The sequence below is a fragment of the Microcebus murinus genome, chromosome 1, assembly GCF_040939455.1.
Source record: "Microcebus murinus isolate Inina chromosome 1, M.murinus_Inina_mat1.0, whole genome shotgun sequence".
In the NCBI taxonomy this organism is placed as follows: Eukaryota; Metazoa; Chordata; class Mammalia; order Primates; family Cheirogaleidae; genus Microcebus; species Microcebus murinus.
The window spans coordinates 161,826,849-161,852,396 of record NC_134104.1 but is presented as its reverse complement, the minus strand read 5'-3'; the positions used below and the strand labels follow the sequence as shown (position 1 = coordinate 161,852,396).

The window sequence follows — 25,548 nt, the reverse complement described above, 5'->3', positions numbered from 1 at the left end:
TTGGTGCAAACTCATTTAGTGACCAAGCCTGACCTGAATGCGTAGAAGGCCGTTCATAGCACCCAGCAGAAGCCGTTACCCAGGCAGCAGCAGTGGTATTTACGGGTGGGATTTGGGGCCCTGTGCCTGGCCCTGCTGGGGGTGGCATGGCGAACAGTACGGACTCCGCGTCACCCCTCTAAAATGCAAGCAGATGATGCCTCTGAGACCAGGACAGCTCCAAGGGCTGGGAATAGGGATTGTGAGCTTGTCCGCCACGATTTATTCTCCACATGGCCATTTAGGCCAGTTCTCACCTGTGCTAATAGAAAAGGAGGCCACAGTGAGTGTCCTCCAATAGACTTGAAATTTCTGGGCCAGCAGACACACAGATTTAACATTTTGGTAGCTATTGACAGATTGCCTTCCAAAGAGATGAGATGTTGACCAGTCGTGTGTGGGTGTGAATTTGATGGTGTTATTGCCCTGCTTTTGAGAGTCCCCACACTGCGCACGGTTGTTGGCGGTTGTCTGCGGTTGTCCACAGCCGTCTGTGGCCTGTGGGCTCGCGTCCTTGCTTCTTGCTGTGGTGTTCACAGCCTTCCCTTCCCAGTCCCTCTCCAGCCTGTCTGCCAGCCTCTGACTGCGGTGCCTTTCCCTCACCACCATACTCGGATAATGAAACCAGCTGTAGCGTCCCTTGCTCAGTCAACAACCCAGCCAGCTTTCCCTCCTCTGCCCCTGCCTGTCCCTCAGTACACACACACTCGCTCCCACTCTCCCACTTTGCATCCTCGGGCCCAGCCTGGGCAGGACAGCGCTGCCCCTGCTCTGTGGCCTTGCCTTCTGGGGGAAGCAGGGGACCAACTTATTCCCATAGGCCTGGTGGGTTGCTACAGGGCTCTGAGCTAAGAGGAGTTCAGAATGAAAGGGAATAGCATCCAGGCAGAAGGGACAGCCTGTGGGAAGGCCCTGAGGCAAACGTGGGAGGAAGATTCGCAGTTTTAGAACTGCAGGAAGCCCTTTGCAGAGGTTCAGGCGGAGTGACTTGGCTGGTGGGCTTGCAAGCCCTCAGGGGAATGGAGAGGTGTGGGCGGAGCCGCAGGCAGGGAAGGGAGGGAGCAGGGCAGGCTTCGCAGTTGACTGGAGCTTGGGGTAAGATGAGAGAAGGATTGAGGACACCTCTCAGGTCTCCGGATTCAAAATCTGGTGGATAGAGGTGTCCTGAGCTTGGGACTCAGGCGGAGACGGGGTGAGAGTGGAAAGAGCAAGTGCTCCAGCTGCCAGGGTTCGAATCTGACCTCCCTGAGCCCCAGACGGGGTTGGGGCAGTGTCCTGGCAGGGGCGTGGCTCAAGGGGTGCACGTAGTGGGTGCTGGGAGGGGCAAAGCTTTCCCTCCTTGTGCTGTGAAGCCACCCTCAGCTCCTCAGACCTCGTTTCTCTGTTGGAATTGCCTCCCTAGCCATCAGTTTCTGATTTCTCTTCATGTCAGACTTTCCTTTTGTTTTTCCCACTGGATTCTGAGCCCTTCAGAACACCAATCCCAGGCGGTGGAGCTGAGACATCTGCATTTCTGAGAAGTTCCCAGGTGATCCCAGCTGCTTGGAACGTTCCGCAGCCCCATAGGGCAGGAGCTGTGTCTTTGCAGAGCCGGACAGAGGGGTGACCCTGGGATGAATGAACTACCACCAACTTTACGGCTGTGTGTCTCCCACAGACGAGCCCAGCGGGCTGGATGACCCCGCATGGAAGCAGCCCAGTGCTGGGCTGACTGCCTCAGGCATGTGGGAGGGGTCTTTAAAGTACAGATTCTCAGGTCCGGCCTTGGCCATTCTGACTTAATAGGCCTGAGCTGGGCTGAGCAGGAGGCTGTGCTTGGATGGCTCTGCCCTGCTGTGTCAGGACACCTGGAGGCTCTGAACGCTGTGGGTCCTAGCCACAGGCGCTGGCAGGTCCCGCCATGCCGAGTGAGGTCAGTTTTCCTGGTGCCAGGGGTTTCTGGGTAGTGGCAGTAGCTGCTCCCCTCCTGGAATCAGCAGGTGTTACAATGCCAGGTCGGTTCTGAACTTGAGTGTTTCTCTGCTGCCACCAGTGACTAGACAAGGCCAAGTATCTTTCTCACAGATGATATTCCAACAAGTTGGGGGCCCATGTCCCCAAATTAGCTTTGGTTTGTGGTCTGGTTCTCCCTGCCAGCCTCTCGGGGGCAGGGCAGAGGGGAACAGCTGCTCCTACTCGACAGAGCAGGGCTCAAGTGCCAGGCTTTGCCTCCGGAAGCGCCTGCCCATTTCCATTGTCTGCCCCTCCTTGGATACAGAGGAATGATTATAACCAAACAGAAAGGTCCTTCCTTCACCCTATCTCCCTGCCTCCTGCAAATTTCCGGACCGGTTTTATCGGAGTTGTACTCTGGCTCTTGACATGTGCAAATCTGCTGAGTGATAGAGGTCTCATTGTGGTTAATTCTCCTCCATCCAAGCAGCCAGTGAAGCAGAACGGAGGCTGATGCTGGACATGTGACTTGGCTGGCTGAGCTCCGGGATGCTCGTTCCCTGTTGTTATTCTGTGTATGTGTTGTGGGCGTGTGTTTCTTGGACTAGAGCATAGGGATCTGGAATCTGCAGGGGATTTTGCAAGGTAGATCCAGGTCTTGGCACCTGGCGTCAGTGGGGGCCCGGGGGCTGCTGGGAAGATGAGAGGGGGGCCTGGGTGGACTGAAGGCCTGTGCGTGTCTGAACAACAGGAAGGGGCTGAAGTGTGCAAAGGCTCATCTAGGGTTACTGTCACGCAAATCACTTTCCTCATGACTATGGCTGGGACGCTTACTGCCTCCTGAGATCTCTGTGCCTGTACGGCCTTGCCTTCTGGTTGGGTCTGTAGTCATTCCTCCTGGGTATTTTTATATTCTCTGGAAGTGTCTTTTCCCCACCCCACTACTTCTCATCCTCCTGCGTGCTCAGCATCCCAGATCCTGGAGGCTTCAGCTTCTATCTCCTGGTCCTTTAATCCAGCTGCCCTGGGTTCTCCTCTGTGGCCTCCAACTCCCAAGAAATGCACTGAATACAACATCGGCTCTGCAACTTGCTCTCCGAGGGACCTTCAGCAAGCTGTTCAACTTCTCTGAGAGACCCTCTGCTTTCTCATCTTTTTAGTTTGTTTTTATAGAGGACAAAGGTACACTAACCCTTGTAAGGCACTGTGCTGGGCTCTTTGCTTACATTGTTTCACTGGATCCCCACAATAGCCCTACAAGGTAGATACTGTTACAGCCACCATTTCACAGTCGGGGAAACTGAGGCACAGAGAAGTCCTTTCCAAGGTTTCATAGCTGCTAAGTGGCAGAGGTCAAATTAGAGCCTTAATAGTCTAACTTTGGAACAAGGCCTCCACTGGTTATCTACATTGTAAATGATTTTACATAGATGTCTTAGCTTATGTAAAATCATGGCATCATGCAATTATGGTGTCTTGGAATTACATTCCTCTTGCATTTAATTTACGCAAACAAAGCTAGAATCTTTGAGAAGATAGAGAACCATTTATCAATAATCCCACTGTTCCACTTAATGAGCATATATTCTGGAGAATTCAGAGGGGTGAGGGTGATGAACCTATAGGTCTACCAAATTAGCCCCACATCCCAAGTGTTTCAACTAGTGTGGGCAGCCTTGTGTGTGAACCTGGGGGTTACAGGTCTGTGTTTTCCTTCGGTTCTAGCCCCCAACTTTCCCTGCAGTGCAGTAGAATACACAGCCACCTGCTCCAGGCGGTGGGGGCGGGAGCCGGGGAGTAGTCAGGTTGGGCTCCTCCAGGCAGGGTGAGCAACTTTCTAAGATGCAGCCTCCTGAGGGGTTTTCCAGGGGAATTTTGAACTTTGCAGGGTTTCCTCACTAACTTTAGAATTTGCACTCCGGTGTCTGATATTGGCCCTCCCCTTTGCAGGGTCTTTCTCAGCCAACACGTGGGGTCAGAGCACAGAGATGGAGCTAAGATTGAGCCAGAGATTGAGCCATCTCTATTTTGTAGAGATGTCAGGCTGCATATTTACTCAGGTGCCAGAACCAATGAGATATTGGAAGTTTGGGAGGTCTGGACCAGACCCAGCTGTACAGTCCCCGATGTCCAGTTCCAGCTGCTGGACCTTGGCCAAGCTGCTTAAGCTGGAGCAGGGGTGGGTAACCTTTTCATGTAGGAAGGCTGCATTAATTTAGCTGTAATCAAATAAGGCTGCATTCAAGAAATTTCAGTTAGATATATTTAAAAATGTGCATTATTTTGTGAAACTCTGACTACTATGTAGTTAGTAATTTCAAAAAATGGAAACTGTTAATTTTAAAGTTAACTAACCTTTCAATGACTTTGTTGTGTTTGCTTTTTGTTGGAAAGCATTTGATTATTTTTTGCACCCTGGAGGTCCATGGTCTCAGCTGATCCTCTAGATGGGTATCTGTCATTTGACCTTAAGGGCATCTTGATTTTGGTTAGGTAGGAGAATATAGATTTCCAGCAATAAGTGGTTGAAAAGCAAGAAAGCATCTTTTTGGCATGTTGCCAAAGGCATGGGTATTCTACTGCATTTTCCCATATTTCGATTGGATCTTTCTTTGCATCAAACAATGACTTTAAAATGTCATCTCCTGAGAGCTCAATCAGTTCCATCTGTAGTTCTTTAGGTGCCTTGGTATATCAGCTAGGTGAGCTGAAATGCTAATTTGGGTGTGATGTCATGATTGTCAAAGTCAGTGAATATTTCACTGTGTTCTCCAATTAATAGGTCTGTAACAGCTGCATATTCTTCAAATGGCTTGCATACGTCATCTTACTCATCAATGACCTTTGCTAACTGAGGAAAATATTCATCTGAAATTTCCTTTTGAAGAAGTGTTTTGAAAAGAGAGAGCTTTTTTGAAATACTTGGATTTTTTGCCCATATCTTATATAGACTTTAGTTTTACCTTGTAAAGAAATATTCAAGTCGTTTTGATTTGACATGGTATCACAGAGAAATGTTACATTCTTATAGAAATCTTCTTTCAATAATTCACATTGTTGATTTTGTTCTTCATAAAATTCAACTATGTGTTCTAGCAGAGATGAAATTTTGGCTAACACCTGTCCCTGTGACAGCCAGTGCACTTTAGAATGACATAGCAGATCCACACTGAATACCTCATCATTCAACTTTAGCATGTTATGAAACTGATGATGCCATGTTGTATTTACAAGAATATAGTTAACAATACTTATAACTTGTTGCAAAGTGTCACTTAAAATAGTAGCTTTAGCACAGAGATTTTGCTGATACAAGATACAATGAAAAGAAATTAGAGCATCTGGATCTGTAAATACTTCTTTTCTCTGTGTAAGAAACCCTTCATGTTTTCCTGTCATGGAAGGTACACCATCTGTACATACATTCACTAAATTTACAAAATTCAGTTCAGCTTAACAACATTTATCTTGAAAGTTGTTGAAGATATCTATTCCCTGTGTTCTGTTTGCAAGACTGCCCAAAGTGAATAACTCTTTGTAGCAAAGAAAATCTTCTGTTATGACCCGAATGAAGTCTAAAACCTTTGCTGAGTCAGTAGTATCAATTGATTCATCCAAAGTCATTGAATAATACATATTTTCCTTTTAGAGTATTGCATGAAGTTGTTCTGTTAAGTTGAAGGCTAATTCATGCTGCTGGTCAGTTATGGTTCTCCTTGAAAGAGGCAGTTGTTTGTACTTTGAAATGTTATCTGGGTCTAAGCATCCTACAACAATGCATTCTTTCACAATTTCTACATCACTGAATGGCTTCCCTTTTTTCCTGAATATATAAGCTACTTTATAAGTTGCTTCAGTGGCATTATTTCCAGGTCTTATTGCTGCTAAGAATTGTCTTTGCTTTTGCTTTTCATCTTTTAATTTCTGCATACAACTTTTCTTGCTTCCCCCTCTAATTTAAAATATTTGTGGTCCTTATGAGTGTTATAATGCTGATGAACACTGAATTTCTTTAATGTTGATAGTGCAGTATCACAAAGCAAGCAAATCATCTTCTCTTTAGCAGAAACAAGATATAATAATATTGCAACTCCCAATCCTCATTAAAAAATGTTTTCTTCGTTCAACATTCTCTTAGTCTTCTTTGACATGATGGGCTGTTAAGCAGACAATTAAAAAATACTATCAAGCTGTGTAGCTATTCACAAATTCCACTTCAAACAGAAACACAGTACGCTGCTGTCAAAAGCTGGTAACAGACTGGTGTACTTGATCCCCATGAACTCTCACCAACCAGCCTCATGCGGCAGTGGTGCCAGTCAGGCGGGGGAAGTTAGAACTAAATCATGAGCCTAACAGCCGTCCATGTAGCCCTTATGGCTTACTCATGTTCTAATTGTGCCGGTCAATCTGGAAGGATTATTGTCTTGCAACTTATTTTATTCTTTGGTATTTTAAATATGTTCATTTAAAAAATAAAATAAAGGCCGGGCGCGGTGGCTCACGCCTGTAATCCTAGCTCTCTGGGAGGCCGAGGAGGGCGGATTGCTCAAGGTCAGGAGTTCGAAACCAGCCTGAGCAAGAGCGAAACCCCGTCTCTACTATAAATAGAAAGAAATTAATTGGCCAACTAATATATATACAAAAAATTAGCCGGGCATGGTGGCGAATGCCTGTAGTCCCAGCTACTTGGGAGGCTGAGGCAGGAGGATCGTTTGAGCCAGGAGTTTGAGGTTGCTGTGAGCTAGGCTGACGCCACGGCACTCACTCTAGCCTGGGCAACAAAGTGAGACTCTGTCTCAAAAAAAAAAAAAAAATAAGATAAAATAAAATAAAATAAAAATGTAAAAGATGAAGAAAAGAATATTAATAAAAATAAAAGGATTTTTCTGTAAAATTTGGATTCAGTCAAAAGGCTGCACTTAAGGAACTAGAAGGCCACATGTGGCCTTAAGGCTGCAGGTTCCCCAGCCCTGAGCTAGAGTTTGTTTCCTTCTCTAAAATATGGGTAACAATGTGCATATCTTGGGGATCTTGTATAACTTTGTAGGTAGAGAGCAGGTCCTTGATATACCTTGATATGTCTTGATCATCCATTCCCCTTAACTAGAGACCCATAGAGTTCAGCGATTTTAAATTGTCTCCAAGTGGCTAGGTAGGTACAATTTCATGAAGCATTATTTATAACTGGACTTCTAAGAGAGCTCACTTTTTTTTTTTTTTTTTTTTTACTTTGGCTGCCTTTTGAAGCGCTCTGTGGGCATGAGGTGTGCGGTACTTAAGCATTTGTCCTCGAATGTAATGAATGACAGTGAGGCAAAACAGACTGCTGTCCTGGAGCTGAGTCAGTGAGCATGTTGTGTATGGATTCTTTGAAGCTCATTTAAACAAATGCCCTGGGTGGTCAAGGACCTGGTCAGATAACCTTTCTCTGTCCAATGGGTCCAGTTTTGACCCCAGTGAGGAAAATTGGCATGAGACCATTTCTAGGGCCATTTTGCTTGTCTGCTATTTCCCTTTTGGACATCTGTTTGGGGGGACAAGTGTCCTTGGATTTTATGTTTACGCCCCAGTTCTCCTACTCACTAGCTCTGTGGGCAAGTCTGTGTTCTCTGTGCCTCGGTTTCCTCCTCTGTGAGGAGATAAGAGTCCCTGACAGTGTTGCTGAGAGAGTCAAGCATCTGAAGCCCTCAGCAGGGTGCCTGGCACATGAGAAGGCCCCTGTCACCATCGCCTATGTGAGGAGGAGAAGGGCAGTGGTGACAGCCGATGACCCGTTGCTGGGTCCACATCCGTCTTACAGCAGGCAGCACAGGATGGGGCCCAGGCCTGTGCACTGGCCACTGCGCCTCACCCCTGCCTCTGTGCCCTCTCGAAATCCATGCGCATGCTTCTGTCCAGTGACAAAATGTGCTGAGGACATTATTGGAGAGATCTAGAAAGAGGCAGGCAGGTGGTAGTAGTTTTATATAAAGCAAAGTTTTTTTAAACTTTTTTTCATTGCGTTGGAACTATCTTATAGTATGAGAATTTGCCCAAGAACCCTAGCATATCCATCATATAGGAGATGAGATGCTCTGGTGGAAATTGGAGCAGCTTTTGGCCTAAGCGCGGGTATCCTAGAGCTAGGCGGTTTGACTGCTGCTGGTTGTATCCCTACCAAGCCCCCATTCTGGGATCTGGGGTCTGATCTTCTCCTGGGAAGACTAGAGACGTGTGGTGTGAGGACTGACCTAACCTCCTCCCCAGCCATCCCAAATGGGCATGCAGTGCCAGCCCTTACAGACGCAGTGAGGATGCCACCGTTACTCAGTGTTTCGGTGTCATTAAGCCGCGAGGAGAGCCAAACACTGAGCCTGAAGGCTGCCTGGCAGGAGTGGAGTTGGGAATGCTTGCTGCAGCAGGTATGATAAAGCCCGTCTTGAAGGCACTCGGAGAAAGCCCTTGGGGGTGAAGTGGCCGAGCTTACGAAATGTCCCTCAGAGGGTGGTCCTGGGAACTCATCTTCAAATTCTTGCCCAACAATCCCCCGTGACCTTTGCAGTGTTTGGCATCCAGGAAGGATGGAGTGGAAATGCAGACAGGAGGAGATAGCGCTAGCCATTGAGTCTGTCCTCTTGGCTGAACTCTTGACGCAGGTAACCTCATTTGATCCAGAGGTGCCCAACCCACTGAGAAGAGTCCGTGGCGCTCCAGCCTTCCTTATACTTCCTCTCACACCGCGCGCCACTCTTGTGACTCTCTCTCCTCCTTACTCTCGTGGTGCCCTTTACCCAGAGCAGCCCTGGCTCGCTCCACCCTTCAAAACTCAGCCCAGGCATCACCTCTTCCAAGAAGCCCTCCATGCTTCCCTCAGGCTGACTTGGTGCTCCTCCCCTTGTAACTGTACATCCCTCCACTACTGCTTTATCATGTTGTACTGTAATCATCAGTGTTTTGTTTTGTTTTTAAAAAACAACTTTGAAACAATTTAAGTAAGCTCAACATATGTATGTAAATACTTTTTTGTTGCTGTTGTTCTTGTACAAATGCTAGTGGTACAGATGTAACTGCAGCCTGTTTTAACCTCCAGCCAGCCTCATGTCCCACTTCAGAAATAGCCATTTAAAAATAACATTGGGATTGTGTCTTCTAAACTTTCAAAAATATGTTTACATACATATAGTATGGTACTGGGAAACATTTAACAACCAGCTCTTGGGGGCAGGTTAGAAGGGGGGACCATGATTTACAGCATTTTCAGATCTCCATGGTGTGAAACTCCCACCCTGGCCAATTTCAAGGCAGCAACCTGACATGGCTGAACATAGAGTTGGAGAGACTCACACTGTTGGCTCTCTCAAGCTGATGTGGGCGGGCTCAAGTATGCCACTGCTTCATATAGCTGAAGTCTATGAATGTATGTGTGTGTGCGTGTGTGTGTGTGTGTGTGTGTGTGTGTTAGAAACATACTTTAGGTACTGTTCTCGCTTTTTCCCCCTATAATGTTAGGTCAAGCTGTGTTTCCCATGACAGTGCATCTAGATCTGTCTCGTTTTAACTGTTGCATAGTATTCTATACCAAGCAGTCATTTATTTCCCTAATGCCTATTGATGGACATTTTGGTCATTTTCCCCAGCATATGTCTCCTCAGTAGTCTGTGTGTTTCTGGGGAGCAGGAGCTTTTCCTCTGTATCTATGTAGGTGCTTCGAGGCCACGCGTGGGAGGACTCGGCGATCAGTGGATACTTGGAGACAACGCCGCACTGGCCCAGATGCTGCTGTGTGCACACCCGACAGCACTGCTTGGTGACTGACCCAGCGGCTTGGCTGCCCGGGTCATTATCTCTGGTTCAGTTGAGTGGCTGCAGCCCCCCTTGGAGGTGGTGGCCTTGTTTTTAGCCAAGAGCTCTGGGTCATGTTTGTTGGCCATTGGAGAGGTGAAGTCATCTGGGGCAGGTGGCTTGGGACCTTGTGGTTCCAGCCTGAGTTGTCCAATCGGCCTTTAGCTCCGATGTTGGCTCTGGCCCTGAGATTGGCAGACAGTGAGAAAAAATGTATCCAGCTCTCTCCCTGCTCTGATAAAAGCCTGGAGGACAAACCCCGACTGCGGTTTGCTGACAGATGTCTATAGAGCCCTGGTGCCAGGCATGGTGCAGAGCAAGGAGCACGTGGGGCCTTTGTGGGTCTCCCTGAGCACGTGTCCTCTTTTGTGATCTGAGGATGAAAGGATCTTATTTGGGGAAGAATTTTGGTTTGTTATTAATGTATTTATGAAGGTTTTTCCCTTAGTGTATATATTTTTTGTGATCAAGCATGGGAAAGTGTTTATTAAGCACCAACTATAAGCCTAATCCCCCTTGCTAGGGTGGGGCTGTTATGGAAGTGGAGTGGGGTCTGGCTTAAGAGCATGGGCTCTGGAACCAGATTGTGTGGGCTCCAATCCTGCCCTTCCTGTGACAAGCTTTGGGACCTTGAGCAAGGTAATTAGTCAGTCTGTACCTCAGTTTCCTCCTATTCAAAAGAATGGTCATGAAAGCACCCACTTCATAGGGTGGGAGAAAAGGAAATGAGATAATGGGTGAGGAGCACTGAATCTAATAAGTAGTAGGTGCTCAACTAAGGCTGTTCTTATTAGTAGTAATTATTAATTAGCATTAGAAGTTCACGTGCAGTCAGAACTAGGAGGAGAATGGAATGGAATGTGCACGACCTTGAGACATTCTGCTTTTGAGATGTTTGCTGTCTGTTTGGGGAGAGGAGACTAGGCATTTGATACTATTAGCCATTAATATGTGACAGTTGTAATTAAATCCAAACTATGTGGTTTGTATTTCGAGTCCTACAGAAGTTGGTGGGGAGGGGAGCTCCTGGGAGGAGATGGGGCCCACAGATGGGTCTACGGGGGTGAGTGGTGGGTGAAGGAGTGAGGGACAGACCTGGAGGGCTCCGTGTGGCAGTGTCAGTCCCTGGTCAGCTCCGGATCAGTCTGGTGGGCAGCAGTTGGCAGGGTGGGGGGTGTCAAGAAGGTCAGCTGGGGTGTGCTTCATCCAGACATGAAATGACACAGGCGTGAGAGAGGAAATGGGATGAAAGAGGCAGAGCCATTTTCAGGGCTTCTTATTGAAGCACAATGTACCCACAGAAAAGGGCGTGGATCCTAACTGTGCAGCTTGATGGATTTTTACTAACTGAAGGCACCCAGACGAAGAAACAGAGCACCCCAGGAGCCCCTCCTGCCCTCTTCCAGCCACTACTCCCCACTACAACCACCATCCTGGCTGCTAACAGTCTGAGATAGTTTTGCCTGTTTTTGTTTTGTTTTGTTTTGTTTTATTTTTTGAGACAGAGTCTTGCTTTGTTGCCCAGGCTAGAGTGAGTGCCGTGGCGTCAGCCTAGCTCACAGCAACCTCAAACTCCTGGGCTCGAGCGATCCTCCTGCCTCAGCCTCCCGAGTAGCTGGGACTATAGGCATGCACCACCATGGCTGGCTAATTTTTTCTAAATATATTAGTTGTCCAATTAATTTCTTTCTATTTATAGTAGAGATGGGGTCTCGCTCTTGTTCAGGCTGGTTTTGAACTCCTGACCTCGAGCAATCCACCTGCCTCGGCCTCCCAGGCTGCTAGGATTACAGGCATGAGCCACCATGCCCGGCCAGTTTTGCTTGTTTTTGTGCTTTCTGCAGACAGACTTATATAGCACTCATTTTTGTGTTTGGCGACTTTGCTCAGCATTGCTTTGTGAGAGTCACCCTTGTTGGTGCATGTAGTTGCAGGTCACCCATTCTCATTGTTGGGTCACCTGTTGATTCACTCATTCTACTCTTGGTGAGCACTTGGGTAGCTTCCAGTTTGGGGCTTGTGGTAGTTCACGTAGTGGCCCCACGAAAGATGTCCATGACCTAATCCCTGGTTGCAGGTACCATTTGCTGGTAATACCTGGGATGATGTTACCTTCCATGGCAAAAGGGACTTTGCAGAGGCGATAAAGTTAAGGATCTTAACATGAGATGATCCTGGTTTACCTGGAGAGACCAATGTAGTCACAAGGACCCTTATAAGAGGGAAGTAAGAGGGTCAGGTTCAGAGAATGAGGTGTGATGACTAAAGCAGAGGTGAGAAAGGAGAGATTTGAAAATGCCATGTTGCCGGCTCTGAGTTTGGAAGAAGGAGCCACTAGCTGAAGGATGCACAGTGTCTTCTAGAAGCTGGACAGGCAAGGGAATGGATTCTCTCCTAAAGCCTCCAGAAGGAATGCAGCCCTGCCAACCCATTTTAGACCCAGTTCTGATCTGCAGAACTGTGAGAGGAGAAATTTGTATTGTTTTAAGTCATTAAGTTTGTGGTAATTTGTTACAGAAGCAATAGGAAACTAATATAGGGCAGCTATGTATAGTGCTACTGAGCACATTCTAGAACATGCCTCTCAGCACTCACAGTTTTATCTAGGAGCAAGTGCAAGGTGACTCGATATTGCCACAGTCTTCCAAGGTGGCTGGGCCAGTGTGTGCTCCCAGCAGCAGCAGCGTATGAGAGTTCTGGTCGCTTCACATCCTCACCAGCACTTGGTGTTTCCTGGGAAGAGATGCATTGAAATGAAAACTTAACAGGACTCGCTGCCCAGTGCACCCAGCTGTACCTCACAGGAGGCTGGCGCTTAGCAAATGCTGGTCAGTGCTGCTCCAGCCAGGTGAGCAGAGGAATGAGGGATGGGGATGCCAGAGTTTCTAGCTGGGAGACCCAGAACTCCTCTTCCATGCAGGTGACTGGGGTGGGAAAAACTGATGAACTTTAGATTAACACAGAACTTTCTGCCTGAAGAGTTAGAACAGCACTTATCTCATCTTTGTAACTTACTGATTGACCAAGGCGAGTGGTGGGTGTTTTATGGTGGGGAAAAAGCCCATGCTATTCAGTCAGCTGCTCAGAGTTTGAAAGCTGCCCTCATGTAAGTGCTATGACCATAAGCAAGTCACAGGATCTTGGAGCTCCTGTTTTGCCATCTGTACAATGGCTGTGGTCCTGGCTTCCCTGGGAGGCAGTGGGTGCATGGGAGGAGCCTCTGTGTGAGAGCCCCAGGCTCACTGCCTATAAATAGGCAGCACCCCAACGACTGTGTTAGGCACATAAGTCCTTTCTACAGGAGTTGGCAACCCTGGGCTCAGAGTGTTTATTTATTTATTTATTTATTTATTTATTTTGAGACAGAGTCTAGCTTTGTTGCCCAGGCTATAGTGAGTGTCGTGGCGTCAGCCTAGCTCACAGCAACCTCAAACTCTTGGGCTCAAGTGATTCTCCTGCCTCAGCCTCCCGAGTAGCTGGGACTACAGGCATGTAGTCCCATGACCGGCTGATTTTTTTTTTCTATGTATATTAGTTGGCCAATTAATTTCTTTCTATTTATAGTAGAGATGGGGTCTCACTCTTGCTCAGGCTGGTTTTGAACTCCTGACCTCGAGCAATCCTCCCGCCTAGGCCTCTCAGAGTGCTAGGATTACAGGCGTGAGCCACCATGCCCGGCCTGGCTCAGAGTGTTTAGGGGCTGAGCGGTGGCCTTGAGAGGGGTCTGAGAATGTCACCTGCTTGGCTGGCTTCCAGGGAGGGCGAGGTCAGGCTCATGATCAACGGCTCCAGAGCCTCATCGAGACACTGTTTCCCACCATCCCATTCCTGAAATTGCTTTTGAAATTATTTCAGGCGCCCTCAAACTAAGGCCCGAAGGCCACAAGCCTGCTGAGGACATTTATCCGGCCTGCCGGATGTTTTTGCCGCGCTGCCTGTCCTGCTTAGCAGCCGACTCCTCCCGGGCCCACAGTGCGCATGTGTGGAATGTGTGCCGCACTCTCCAATGACCCTCCAACGGTCTGAGGGACGGTGAACTGGCCCCCTGTTTAAAAAGTTTGAGGACCCCTGAATTATTCGTTCATTCATTCATTCAACCATTACTGAGCCTCACTATGCACCTTATAATATAGTTATTAGGAATACAGACTCCCAGGTCAAATGCCTGGTTCAAGTCTCAGCTTTTTCTGTCTGTGTAGCCTTTGCCAAGTCTGAACTTCTTAGTGTCCAGTTCCCGATTCTTAAAGTGAAGCAGTAACAGTCTCTGTCTCCTAGGGCTGGTGTGAGAGTTCCATGAGATAATCCATGGCAGTGCCTAGCCCTAGGGCATCTCTCAGTGCTGGGGAATGAGACAGCTGCCCCCGGCCACAGGCTGGAGGCTGATAGCTTATCCATGGCTGTCTACAGAATACCTTTTCCAGTACTAGAAGGGAGGACCCTAAAGCTCTGACCTAGAACTAGCCCCTGGCCTCTCCAGGGCAGGCTCTGGCCTCTCCGGGCTCCTGGGAAATGTGGCTTCCAGGAGAGTCCCTGCTGTTGGCATCATTTTGAGATGTGGGTATAAAGTCCCCTTGCAGCAGTTACTGTGCTGCAGAAGAGCTTGCGACACTGATCAGACTTGGCTTCCAGGCCAAAATGAGGTGGGCTGAGGCGTTCACCGTTTGTAGCAGTGATGCAGTGGCACCTCTGGGACTCTCAAGTCCCACCACCCTCCATCTCTCCTCTTCCAGGGTCCACATCATCAGTGTTGCCTTATTCTGTCCCCGTCACAGTGCACATGCCCTAGCTGATGAAGTTAGCTCTGATGGAAGCCAGAGCAGTGGCCCCACACAGGGACCTAGATGCTAAAGTATCTCGTGGTATGCTCTTTGCAAGTGGAAAGAGCAGTGTTGGAGGCAGTAGCTGGGGGTTCTCCCCAGTGCTGACTTTGTCCAAGGCTTTTGGGTGCAGAGGCCTCAAGTGTCTGGTCCTGCTCACCTGAGTCTGAGAGTTTATCCAAATGGTGGGAGAAGGCCAGACCCATGGTGTGGGCAGGTGGAGGAGGATGGGTTGGAGATGTGGCCAGGTAGGCCTGCGATGCTTAGCAGTCAAAGCAGTCAACACAGCATAAAGACAGCACCAGCTTAGAAGATCACAGGAGGGAGTGTCAAAATTACCCTGAACGCCCCATGCCTGGGAGATGCTAGGTTATAGACCAACACGTTATCCCTCAATATGATCTGCATAGCCAGTTCTTCTAGAGTTGAGTTGAGACTGATGCCTGTTTCTTTGGTTGACACCAAATGACATAGCTGGTTTGTGTTTGGGACCATGTTGTACAACAAGAATCTATCTTTTTTTTTTTTTTTTTTAGAGATAGGGTCTTGCTTTGTCATCCAGGCTGGAGTGCAGTGGCATCATGAGAGCTCACTGCAGCCTCCAACACCTGGGCTCAGGCGATCCTCCTGCATCAGCCTCCCAAGTAGCTGGGACTACAGGCATGCGCCACCATGCCCCGCTAGTTTTAAAATTTTTTTGTAGAGACAGAGTCTCGCTATGTTGCACAGGCTGATCTCAAACTCCTAGCCCCAAGGGCCTGCCTCAGCCTCCCAAAGCACAGGGATGCCAGGGATGAGCCCAGCCAAGAATTTATCTTTGATGCTGTGAGTGAGGAATGCAGTATCCAAGAATGAGGAGGGAGCCTCAGAATTATGGCTTGGACTCACCCTGGGGCAAATGCTCAGGGCGTGGAATAGTGGGAGGGACCCTCCACACCACTGCAGCGCTGTCTGGCTTGACCTCTCTGCCTCCCTTGTCGTGCTCATCCTCTGCTTCTCCTGAGCACGTCAACTTGAACCCTTAACTGTGGGTTTCTGGTACATTTAGGGTGTGTGTGGCCATTCCAAGCAGACATTTTTTGCTGTGAAACTCATGCCTTATGCTCATAGATACCCACTGTGCTCCCCTGCCAAGTGCCCTGCTCTGGAGAGCCTCTGCTCCGGAAGACAGCACATGCTTATTCAGGTCTCCTCATTTATTAGATACTGATTGAGTACTTGCCATGCACCAGGGCCTCATGAAGTTGCATGTAGTTTCACTGAAAATTTGACCAAAAATAGTGACCTCACCCGCCCCTATAGACATAGTATGTCGCAAGCTCCAAATAGCCAAACCCACCCTCAGAAGGTCCCCACTGAGTATTTAATCATGGTCCCAACTGAGATGACGGTTTACAAGCCATAAAAACAGAGCCAATAAAACAGTCGTAAGGTAGTAATTGCAAGGTGAGAGGGGCTGGGCTCTGTGCAGTCCGCCATAGACCCCAGTGCCTTCTCTCTTGTTGGTGCCTCATCCCTAGTGCGCTGTCATCATCTGTGTGGTCAGAGCGGGTCTCCAGACGGTGGGAAGGGCGGACAAGGCATGCTCATGTCCTAAGACCTGGACTGGGAAGTAGCACACATCACTTCCTCTCACATTCCTCTGGGAGCTCAAACATACTGCTATACCTAGGTGCAAGGATCCTTGGGAAATGTAGTCCCTGATAAAACTTGAATAATTATGGAGGAAGGCGAGAATAGATTTTGGTGAACACTGGGTAACTTTTGACATATTCTCCTTGTATCTAATGCAGCTCTTTGTAGGTTTATAACATAAATGTACCCAGATTATAAATATTTGTTGTTTTGCTTTTTAAGAAAGAAGACCTGAGCTCGCCATATTGAGTCTAGACAGTTCCACAGTAATGAATCAGCACATCTGTAGAGGAATGGAAGAAAACAAGGAAAGGTAAAAATATCTTTAAAAATTCTTGCATTCAACAATTAAATGCAATGCAGAACTTCCTTTAAGCTTGTGTAAGTCAGTAGAAGCCATCAAGAATTTGGAGATAGCAAAAGCTCACAGATTTCCTTTCACATCTCTAATTTCTAATACCAGAGGAGGGATGCCATTGTTAAGTATGAGGGAATTTTTCTAAGACAGAAGGAAGAGGTGGTATAAATAGAACTGATGTGGTATAGAATTAAATGTTTTATTCCAAAACTATGGAAATTTATTCCAAAAACCATTTATGCTCAGATGTGTTATGTCTACATTTGCAAGTGGCCAGTCTTCCAAGAGGAGGCAAAGGCAGCCCCTGTACTCTTGGCAGCTACATCTTCCCTTGGACTCACCACTTCTTCCTTCCCCTTCTGCCTTTTCTTTTATTTCCCCTTGCAAGGAGCTTGAGGCTGCAGTGAGCTATGATCGCGCCCATGAACTGCCACTGTACTCCAGCCTGTGCAACATAGCGAGACCCTGTCTCTTAAAAAAAAAGTAAAAATAAATGATGTAAAATTTAATTTTAATATTCAAGGAATGAATAGATACATTTTCCCTGCTAGTAATAAGGATAATGTCCCCACTGACCCCGTTTTCATTCCCAGCCCCGCCCCACTCCTGCCCTTTCCGGAAGTAACCATGGGATCTACTTTGTACATTTCCTTCCAGAACTTTTTCTAGGTTTCTAGATACATAGAAAAAAGTCATTCTTAGGCCGGGCGCAGTGGCTCACGCCTGTAATCCTAGCACTCTGGGAGGCCGAGGCGGGCGGATTGCTCAAGGTCAGGAGTTCAAAACCAACCTGAGCGAGACCCCGTCTCTACCATAAAAATAGAAAGAAATTAATTGGCCAACTAATATATATATATATATATAAAAAATCAGCCGGGCATGGTGGCTTGTGCCTGTAGTCCCAGCTACTCAGGAGGCTGAGGCAGGAGGATCACTTGAGCCCAGGAGTTTGAGGTTGCTGTGAGCTAGGCTGACGCCACGGCACTCACTCTAGCCTAGGCAAGAAAGCGAGACTCTGTCTCAAAAAAAAAAAAAAAAAAGTCATTCTTATTTTTCTTTCTTTTTGTAAAATGCATGCTGTCATACTATGCTTGTTGGCTTATTTTGTAACCCTTTTATAAATTCTATAATGTGTCTTAGAATGTTTTCAAGAGGGTATATGAGAATCTAACAGTTTTTATATTGCAGCAAAGTGAATAGTATAGTCATAGAATGACTCCTATAGTAGTGCTGTGATGCACTCGCTTGTATATTCCTCCTGAGAACACAGATATTTCTCTGAGGTGGCTCTCGACGAGAAGAGTGGCTAGGGCATGCTATGCATGCATTTGAGATCTGAAACACTACTGCGTCATTCTCCAAAGAGCACGGCTTGTCCACTAGACACCACATGTCCAGTCTGCCCATCCTCCTGCCGTACCTCAGGTCCTCTGCTGTTTGACTTTGCCAGGGTGTGGGGGACGGCGACGTCTCCCGATGGCTGTGATTGCCCCCTTCCCTTCCCTCTGGGCGTGCTCGTCGTCTCTGGACTCTGTTGCTTGGTGGACGTCCTGCTGGAGCTGGCTGGCCTCTGTCCTCACGGGACCCTGCGGCCCGCCCAGGCCCAGATCCCCAGGTAGCTGGGCAGCCCCGGCCTCCCAGGAGCAGCTGCTGCATCGTTTTCTCTTCTGAAGAGTGCCCAAGCACACTCCTCCAGGAGAGTCCCTCCCAGGGTCATCTGCTTCTCTTCTAACCCCTGAGGGAACTTGGAGAGCCCTGGGCTGGATTTCCAGACTTTGGGTGGCTTCGTCTACCAGAACCGCCACCGTGGTCACTGGCAACAGTTTGGATATTTACGCGTGTCAGCCTCTGTGTCGCCTGCTGGCCTGCTTACTCGTTTAATTCTCACAATGGCCCTGTAAGGCGGGGGCAGTGCTGTTATCCCTGTTTCGGTGGCCACTGGGGGACAACAGAAAGTCGTTCAAACCAAAGACCCTGTCTCACTGCCCAGCGCTCTCACTGAGAGGCAGACCGCTGCTGGCCGAGCGCGGCTCCTTGTGGACGTAGCTCTGGAGCTGGTGCCCGCGTGGCCACACTCGGTTGTCAGTCAGCATCTGCGGTGTTCCCAGAGGAGAGGGGAGTTGGAGATGGTGGCTTTGTCCCTGTCCAGCGTGCAAACACACATTTGCATAGCACCAGCTCCTCTGTTCTTGGGTACAGTTAGGGGTGGAGCCTCACCCGTGTCCATCCAAAATGCGTCTCTGGAAAGGGGTCTTCCATGCTGAGCACATCTGTCATGGGAATCAATGCACTTTATTAGGGTAGGATGCTCGCTGCGCTGTGAGGGACAGGAAGTACTTTACTTGCCCTTGATAAACCTAATCAGTCACCCTACCCTAAAATGTTTAACTTTATTTTATTTATTTATTTATATTATTTTATTATTTTTTTATTTAAGCGTATTACGGGGGTACAAATATTTAAGTTATATACATTGCCTTTGCCCCACCCGAGTCAGAGCTTCAAGCATGTCCATCCCCAGACAGTGTGCACTGCACCCATCAGGTGTGAATATACCCATCCCCCACCCCTCCCACCTGCCCGACACCTGATGAATGTCACTACTTTGTGTGCACTTAAGTGTTGATCAGTTAAGTCAGTTAATACCAATTTGATGGTGAGTATATGTGGTGCTGGTGTTTCCATTCTTATGGTACTTCACTTAGTAGAATGGGCTCCAGCTCTATCCAGGAATATACAAGAGGTGCTAGATCACCGTTGTTTTGTGTGGCTGAGTAGAACTCCATGGTATACATATACCACATAAAATGTTTAACTTTATATCTTGTTCTAAGATCAAGAAATTGAGGCAGAGTACATTTTCAAATGCTTTCCTCAGCCCCCCACCCCATGATATATTTCAGAGACATAAAAATTTAGGGCTAGAAGAGATCCTAGACTCATTGTGTTTAATTCCTCATTGCAGTTTTAAGCAGACAGGTCTAGAGTGATGAAATGACTATCCAGATTCATGCAGCAGAAACAAGCTTTGTCTCCAGGTTTCTGGGCTCTGGCTTTGGCTCTTTCTACAACATCACAACTTCCTCTTGTGCAATTATCAGGAGCCTGATTTGCTCTCATTCTAAAACTGCAGCTTATTACCAGGTAATACCTTGACGGAAACTAGCCCATTATTGGTTAATCGAGTATTCATTCAGTAGGCATTTATTGAATACTACTGTGTGCACTGGTGACGAAGAGATGGGTAAGATATGAATTCTTAGGGAATTCACAGTCTGGTGGGGGAGGCAGCTGCACACACTTTGAGCAGTGGGAAACCTCAACCCTCCGCCAGTCAGTGCTGATAATAGTGCCCCCACAGTGGGTTGTTGGGGCATGTTCTGAGTTGTGTTGTAAAGCACCCGGCACATAGTCCGTACTCAATAAAGGCAGCGGTTTTCATTTTTGTTTGTTTACTTATTTTTAGTCCTACATAGAGTGAAGAACCTAGGAAGATTTTTCTATTAGGAGACTGATAGATTCATAAGTGGTTGTGAGGCAACACAATTTCTTGTCCTATTAATCTTTTTAGTGTCTCTCTCGCCTGTTGGACTGTGAACCTACTGGGGCCAAATCTAACCTCTTGTGTTCACTATTGTTTACCAAGTGTCTGGCCCACAGTAGGTGCTGGAAGTATTTCTGGACTGTTGAGTGCAGGGGTGGAGCACGGAGAAGGGCGGGCCCTGGGTCCTTGAGGGGAGGTGCTGGAACGGACTGGCCAGCTAGAAGGCCCTCACTTCCTGAGGACAGGGCTCCCTAGAAACCCTGCCCACAGGCCACGCCTCCTTCTGTGGGAAACAGTTGGCACCTGTGATTTATACACATTTTATGTTTTAACCAGCAGCTTCATTGGTGAGGAGACCTATTCGAATATTGACTGAGCAATCATTTCTTGTTACTTCTACTTCTGAATACTAACTTACATGTTAGGTGCCCAAGAACACAGGATTTTTAGAAGTTAAAGCCCCTGAAGAATGCAGTTTTCTGCTGCCATCAGAGACTGTGGACAGATAATGCCACTTCTCTGTGCCTCAGTTTCCTCAGCTGTGCAGCAGTGGAGTCAGGCAAGCAGAATTTCTGAACAGTTCCCTCAGGTGTAAAGGAGACAATTTTGAGGGGAGAAGTCCTTGCTTTTCTTGTGAATTCTTTCTGTGAATGGACCTGTGGTGAAATGGTTGGCTAGTTAGGAATTCTCCCATGCTGGCGAATGGGAAAGGTTTCAGTTAGTTCATTTATTCAATCATCCAATTATTTGGCCAGTGAGTCAATATCTCATCGCTCAGTTGCCCTCAGCACTTTAGGAAAATGTTCAAATGAGGGATTAGGCTTTCCTTGTGGGGTCTTCCACTCACAGATCGTATAAATGTGTGTCTTCTTTTCTGAAATAAAAGTCCTTTCTGGCTCACTCACCTATTCCAATGTATTTTGAGCAGCTCCTCTCTGCTGACTCTGCTAGACTTTGCTAGAAGGAAGGGCCTTGTCTGGTGCAGTGATGCCCAACATCTGGCCCAGGTCCAGCCCTTGTGCCACTTTAGAAGGCTGAATTGGCTAGAAAACTGAGTGATTTGTAGATGGTGCCATCAAGGATCCAAAATTGGGATCTGCCGCAGCATCTCCAGTGGTTTTCATTCTCCAAGGTTAGGCTGATTTGGGCAGTGTTGAGAACCCTCCCCTCTGGCTGTGAGTTGCTCTCTTCTTCTTGATCCACTTATCAGCTTCCATCTGGTCATTAGGTCAGAGCTGTTTTGGTCATTGATTTTTGTTAGCTCTTTGCTCACTGCTCAAAGGCTTTGTGGGACCTGCTCCCTTCCCCCACCTCCCGAGGCTCAGCTGCTGATCTTGCCAAGCTGGAAGCCCAACAGGAGGGAGAGTGAGAGCCCAGAGTTTGCAAACGCCCTGCCCTGGGGCTCTGTTTCAAGGCACTGCACCTTGCCATGGTGTCTTCTTGGACAACCCATCAGCATTCCCAGAGTCTGCTCCTTAGAATGTGGTCTCCTCACACTCATAGGCATTGCAGGGAAAAAAAGGGGGTCTGTTGCCAAGCTTGTTTGGCCAGTGCTGCTTGAGCTCACTTCAATGGGGCCCTTCTTGCAGGCTGTGTCAGAGCTATAAAGCGTTAGTGTGCTGAGAGGGGTCTCTGAAGAGAGGGCAGCCCCCCACATCTGTACAGATCACCTCTGGGTCGAGCCTCCACCCAGTCCTTCAGTTATGTGACCAGGACACGAGGCAGGAGATGTCATTTTACAGATGAGGAACCGAGACTTACCGAGGGCGAGGGCTGGGCTGTGGTCCTGTAGCCAGGGCGTGGACAAGCCAGGACCCAGACCTGGTCTCCTCGACCTCAAGTCCTGTTTTGTTGTGTTTTCTCACCAAACCAAAGTCTTTATCTGTTCTTGTACAGGCAAAAGGCATGAATTGGAACAACATCTTAGAATATCTGCTGTTTAGTCACTAAGAAAGCCCTTCAGTCCTCCAGTGAGCCTGGCTCATCCCCTACACAGCAAATTTTAACACCTGCGAATTTGGGACACTTCCCAAGGGGCTTTTATATACATTGGCTCCAAATATCACACAGCTCAGTGGAACACCCACTGCTCACCTCCACTGTACAGATGAGGAAGCAGAGTTTTAAGTTCCAGCTCTGATATCACTGGGAATTCTAGGGCTTGCACTTGAAATTCTGACTTTGACACTCCCAAGGGAGATAGCCCTGGGCCTTCTCGCCACCCCACCTGCTTCTCATCTGATTGGGCCCTCCTTTTACTTCCCCCCTACAGACAGGAGTGCAGAGCCCCTTGGAGAGTGGGGGGCTGCTGTGGCTGCCCCAGTGGGGAGTGGGCTTCTGTCACGTGTAGAAGGGTGGCATTCCGGTCTCACTAGGAGCCTGACAGTGTGTTCCTAATTCCAGGCAATCACCTTCTCATGGGGACAGGAACTGCCCGGAGCAGGTCAGGGGAAGTGGTGACTATCCTGGCCCAGTTTTCCAAGGCTCAGTTTGTCCATGTGTGGATGACAGTGGTCCTTAATTCACAAGGTTGACGTGAGGATTCAGTGCAGTAACAAGTGCTTAGCTACTTGGCTGGGCACCTGGCCAGTGTCTAGCACATGGCATTAGTTTGTTGTCAGTTTGTCAATCATTCTCCCACCAACCAGCCAGAGAGGAACTCTCAGAATACATGTCCTCTACTTTTCTATGACAACCTCTAACATAGGGTGATAGCCCTTCAAAAATTCATTCAGCAGTGTTTTGAGAACCTACCATGTGCTAAGCACTCTATTAGGCACACTGGAGGCTACATCAGACATGGGCCTTGCTTCAAGCAGGTTGCAGTCTAGAAGGGGAGGTGACTGCATGTAAGAGGAGACAAGAGGGCTTCAGGCAGGGCCTGGCGGAGTCTGGCACATGGTGTGTACTTGGGAACTGTTTCAAGACACCCGAACTGCAAGGGACTTGAACGAGCACAGCAGTCTGAGGTGGCACCAGGAAACAGAGCTCATGGGCACAATAGGTAGGAAAAGAACGCCTTTGAGGGGTGCTGTCTCTGGCACACACTCATCTGGCGAAGAGGAGGCCCCAGCCGGCGGCAGGCGGGCACAAGGGCGGGCACAAGGGCAGGCCGGCCCTCCCGCCAGGCTTCCGCTGGGCGCTGCAATCTCCTCCTGGGGATCTGGCGGGAACTTCCCGCCAAGCAGGAGTGTGCCAGTTTCTCTGGAGGCAAGTGGGCTTCTCCAGCCCGAGGGGGAAGTGGTGGTCCTGGAGAGCCGTGCCGGCGTGGCCAGAGGGTCTGAGCCCGGCAGTGGACGCGCTCACTGGCCGTGCGGCGCTGCTTTTGTGAGGTGCTCGGCCAGGCCGTGGAACTTGGGTTGAGGCTCTCCTGCGGGAGCGCTTTTGGGGCTTGAGCCGAAGGTGGCTTTTGTCCCACCTGTGTGCAGACTGCTGTGTGTGCAGGGCGGGCAGGGGGAGTCGCCTTCCTTAGTGATGTGTGTCTAGGGGCCTGCGTGGGGCCCGTGTGGCAGGGCCCTGGTTATGATCTGACAGCCGCCCCACCCCCGCCAGGACTTTGCAGTCCACAGTAGGTTTCTAGGGGCAGAAGACTCAACAGGAAGCCGAAACCAGGGGGATAGAAAGGAGCCCTGAATGGCTGGAGGGAGGCCTGCGTTCAAGTCCGGCTTTGGGCTTTGGTTTAAAGTAAGGGTTAGGGTCAGCTGGGTTTCTGGGGGAGGGGAAAAGCTCAGAACTGTAGCAGTTGCCGGTTTCTGTGGTGTAAATGCTCCCGCCATGGCCGATTTCAACCTACTAGTGCAAAGGCACTGAGATGTGGCAGTCCACCCTTCCCAGTATGAGCTGGCTTGGGCCCATCGCTGCATCAGGGGTCAGGGACCTCTTCTGAGTGCAGGTCCCTTGTCTCTGAAGGGTGTGGGTGGGACCAGATCAAGTGACACTTCTTGGCAAACTGTGGAGTATCATGTCAGTGTGAAGATGCTGACGCTGTATCACAGCCCTAAGGTTCCGTGGCTAACACCCTCTGCTCACTCTCACTCTGGATCCAGGGTCAAGGGCCCGCGTAGCCGCTCACGCCTGTCATCCTAGCTCTCTGGGAGGCCGAGGCAGGCGGATTGCTCGAGGTCAGGAGTTCAAAACCAGCCCGATCAAGAGTGAGACCCCGTCTCTACTATAAATAGAAAGAAATTAATTGGCCAACTAAAAATATATAGAAAAAATTAGCCTGGTGTGGTGGCGCATGCCTGTAGTCCCAGCTACTTGGGAGGCTGAGGCAGGAGGATCGCTTGAGCCCAGGAGTTTGAGGTTGCTATGAGCTAGGCTGACGCCACAGCACGCTAGGACAACTTAGTGAGACTCTGTCTCAAAAAAAAGAGAGAAAGATCCAAGGTCAAGAGTGGAATGTGATGTTCTGATCTGTGTAAAAACTGCTTTAAGGGCCGGGGGCGGTGGCTCACCGCCTGTAATCCTAGCACTCTGGGAGGCCAAAGTGGGAGGATTGGTTGAGCTCAAGAATTTGAGGTTGCTATGAGCTATGATGATGCCACTATATTCTAGCTGTGCAGATAGACAATACTCTGCCTCAAAAACAAAACAAAACAAAAGCTCAAACAAAACTGCTTCAAGAAAATCTAAATATTTTTCTATTTCAAAAAGGAATTACAAATTAGTTATAGAGACCTAAGAAATTGCAAATAATTTGAAGGAACAAAGTAGAGACTTGTTTGTGTCCTTGAATAGAATCATTGGATATGATCACATCTATATGATCATATCACTCCGTTAGACCCACTGCTCATTTTACCGGTGAGGAAGTGGCCCAGGCAGGTGATGTGCCTTGAGGTTACACAGTGGGTTGGTGGCACAGGTGGAATAAGAACCTGGGTGTCCCAAAGTCTTGAGCTATGGCAGTTAAATAGGCAGAGTCGACACCCAGTTGCCCTTTGGCCAGGTTGTCCTCATATTTAGGATTGAAGGGTTTTTCCCCCACCTGTAAATTTCACCAAGTGAGAACAATTTTCACCATTTCTCTAGACTTTCCTCCTTGCTTTACTTACTGTCTCTTATCCCCAAGTCACTGTAGTCTGCATACCTTTCGTACCTACCATACTCTTAGGGTTTTTCCATGGCAACTCGTTTGCCCGCCCCCTTCCCCCAATGATATACCTACTATTTTAGTTTTGGTGGGTTTTTAGGTTATTTTGCTTTATGGGGCTGCAGTTTTATTTTTAACATTGTTATGATCATAGTCATTTTATTATACTTTTTCTCGCTTGTGTCAATCGTGTGTTTGTTACATTATCTTCTTTTGCATTATTTTTAAAGTCCTGTAACATCTCATTCACTTAACAAATATCTACGCAGTGGCTCCTGTGTGCGGGCCTGCCCTGGGCGTGAGTGAG

General features: G+C 48.3%; 1 protein-coding gene across 2 annotated transcripts in view; it reads left to right on the top strand.

Moving 5' to 3' along the window:
- Nucleotides 1-25,548, top strand: part of ARHGEF3 (Rho guanine nucleotide exchange factor 3) — a 304,041-nt gene that overhangs the window by 28,265 nt on the left and 250,228 nt on the right. The window contains exon 2 of one of the 2 annotated variants that reach the window (XM_012765619.3): nt 16,470-16,560. The exons of the other annotated variant lie outside the window; for it this stretch is intronic. Within the exon in view, the coding sequence (XP_012621073.2) occupies nt 16,517-16,560 (44 nt within the window). The 5' untranslated portion in view covers nt 16,470-16,516. The remainder of the gene's footprint in view (nt 1-16,469; nt 16,561-25,548) is intronic. 2 annotated transcript variants of the gene reach the window in all.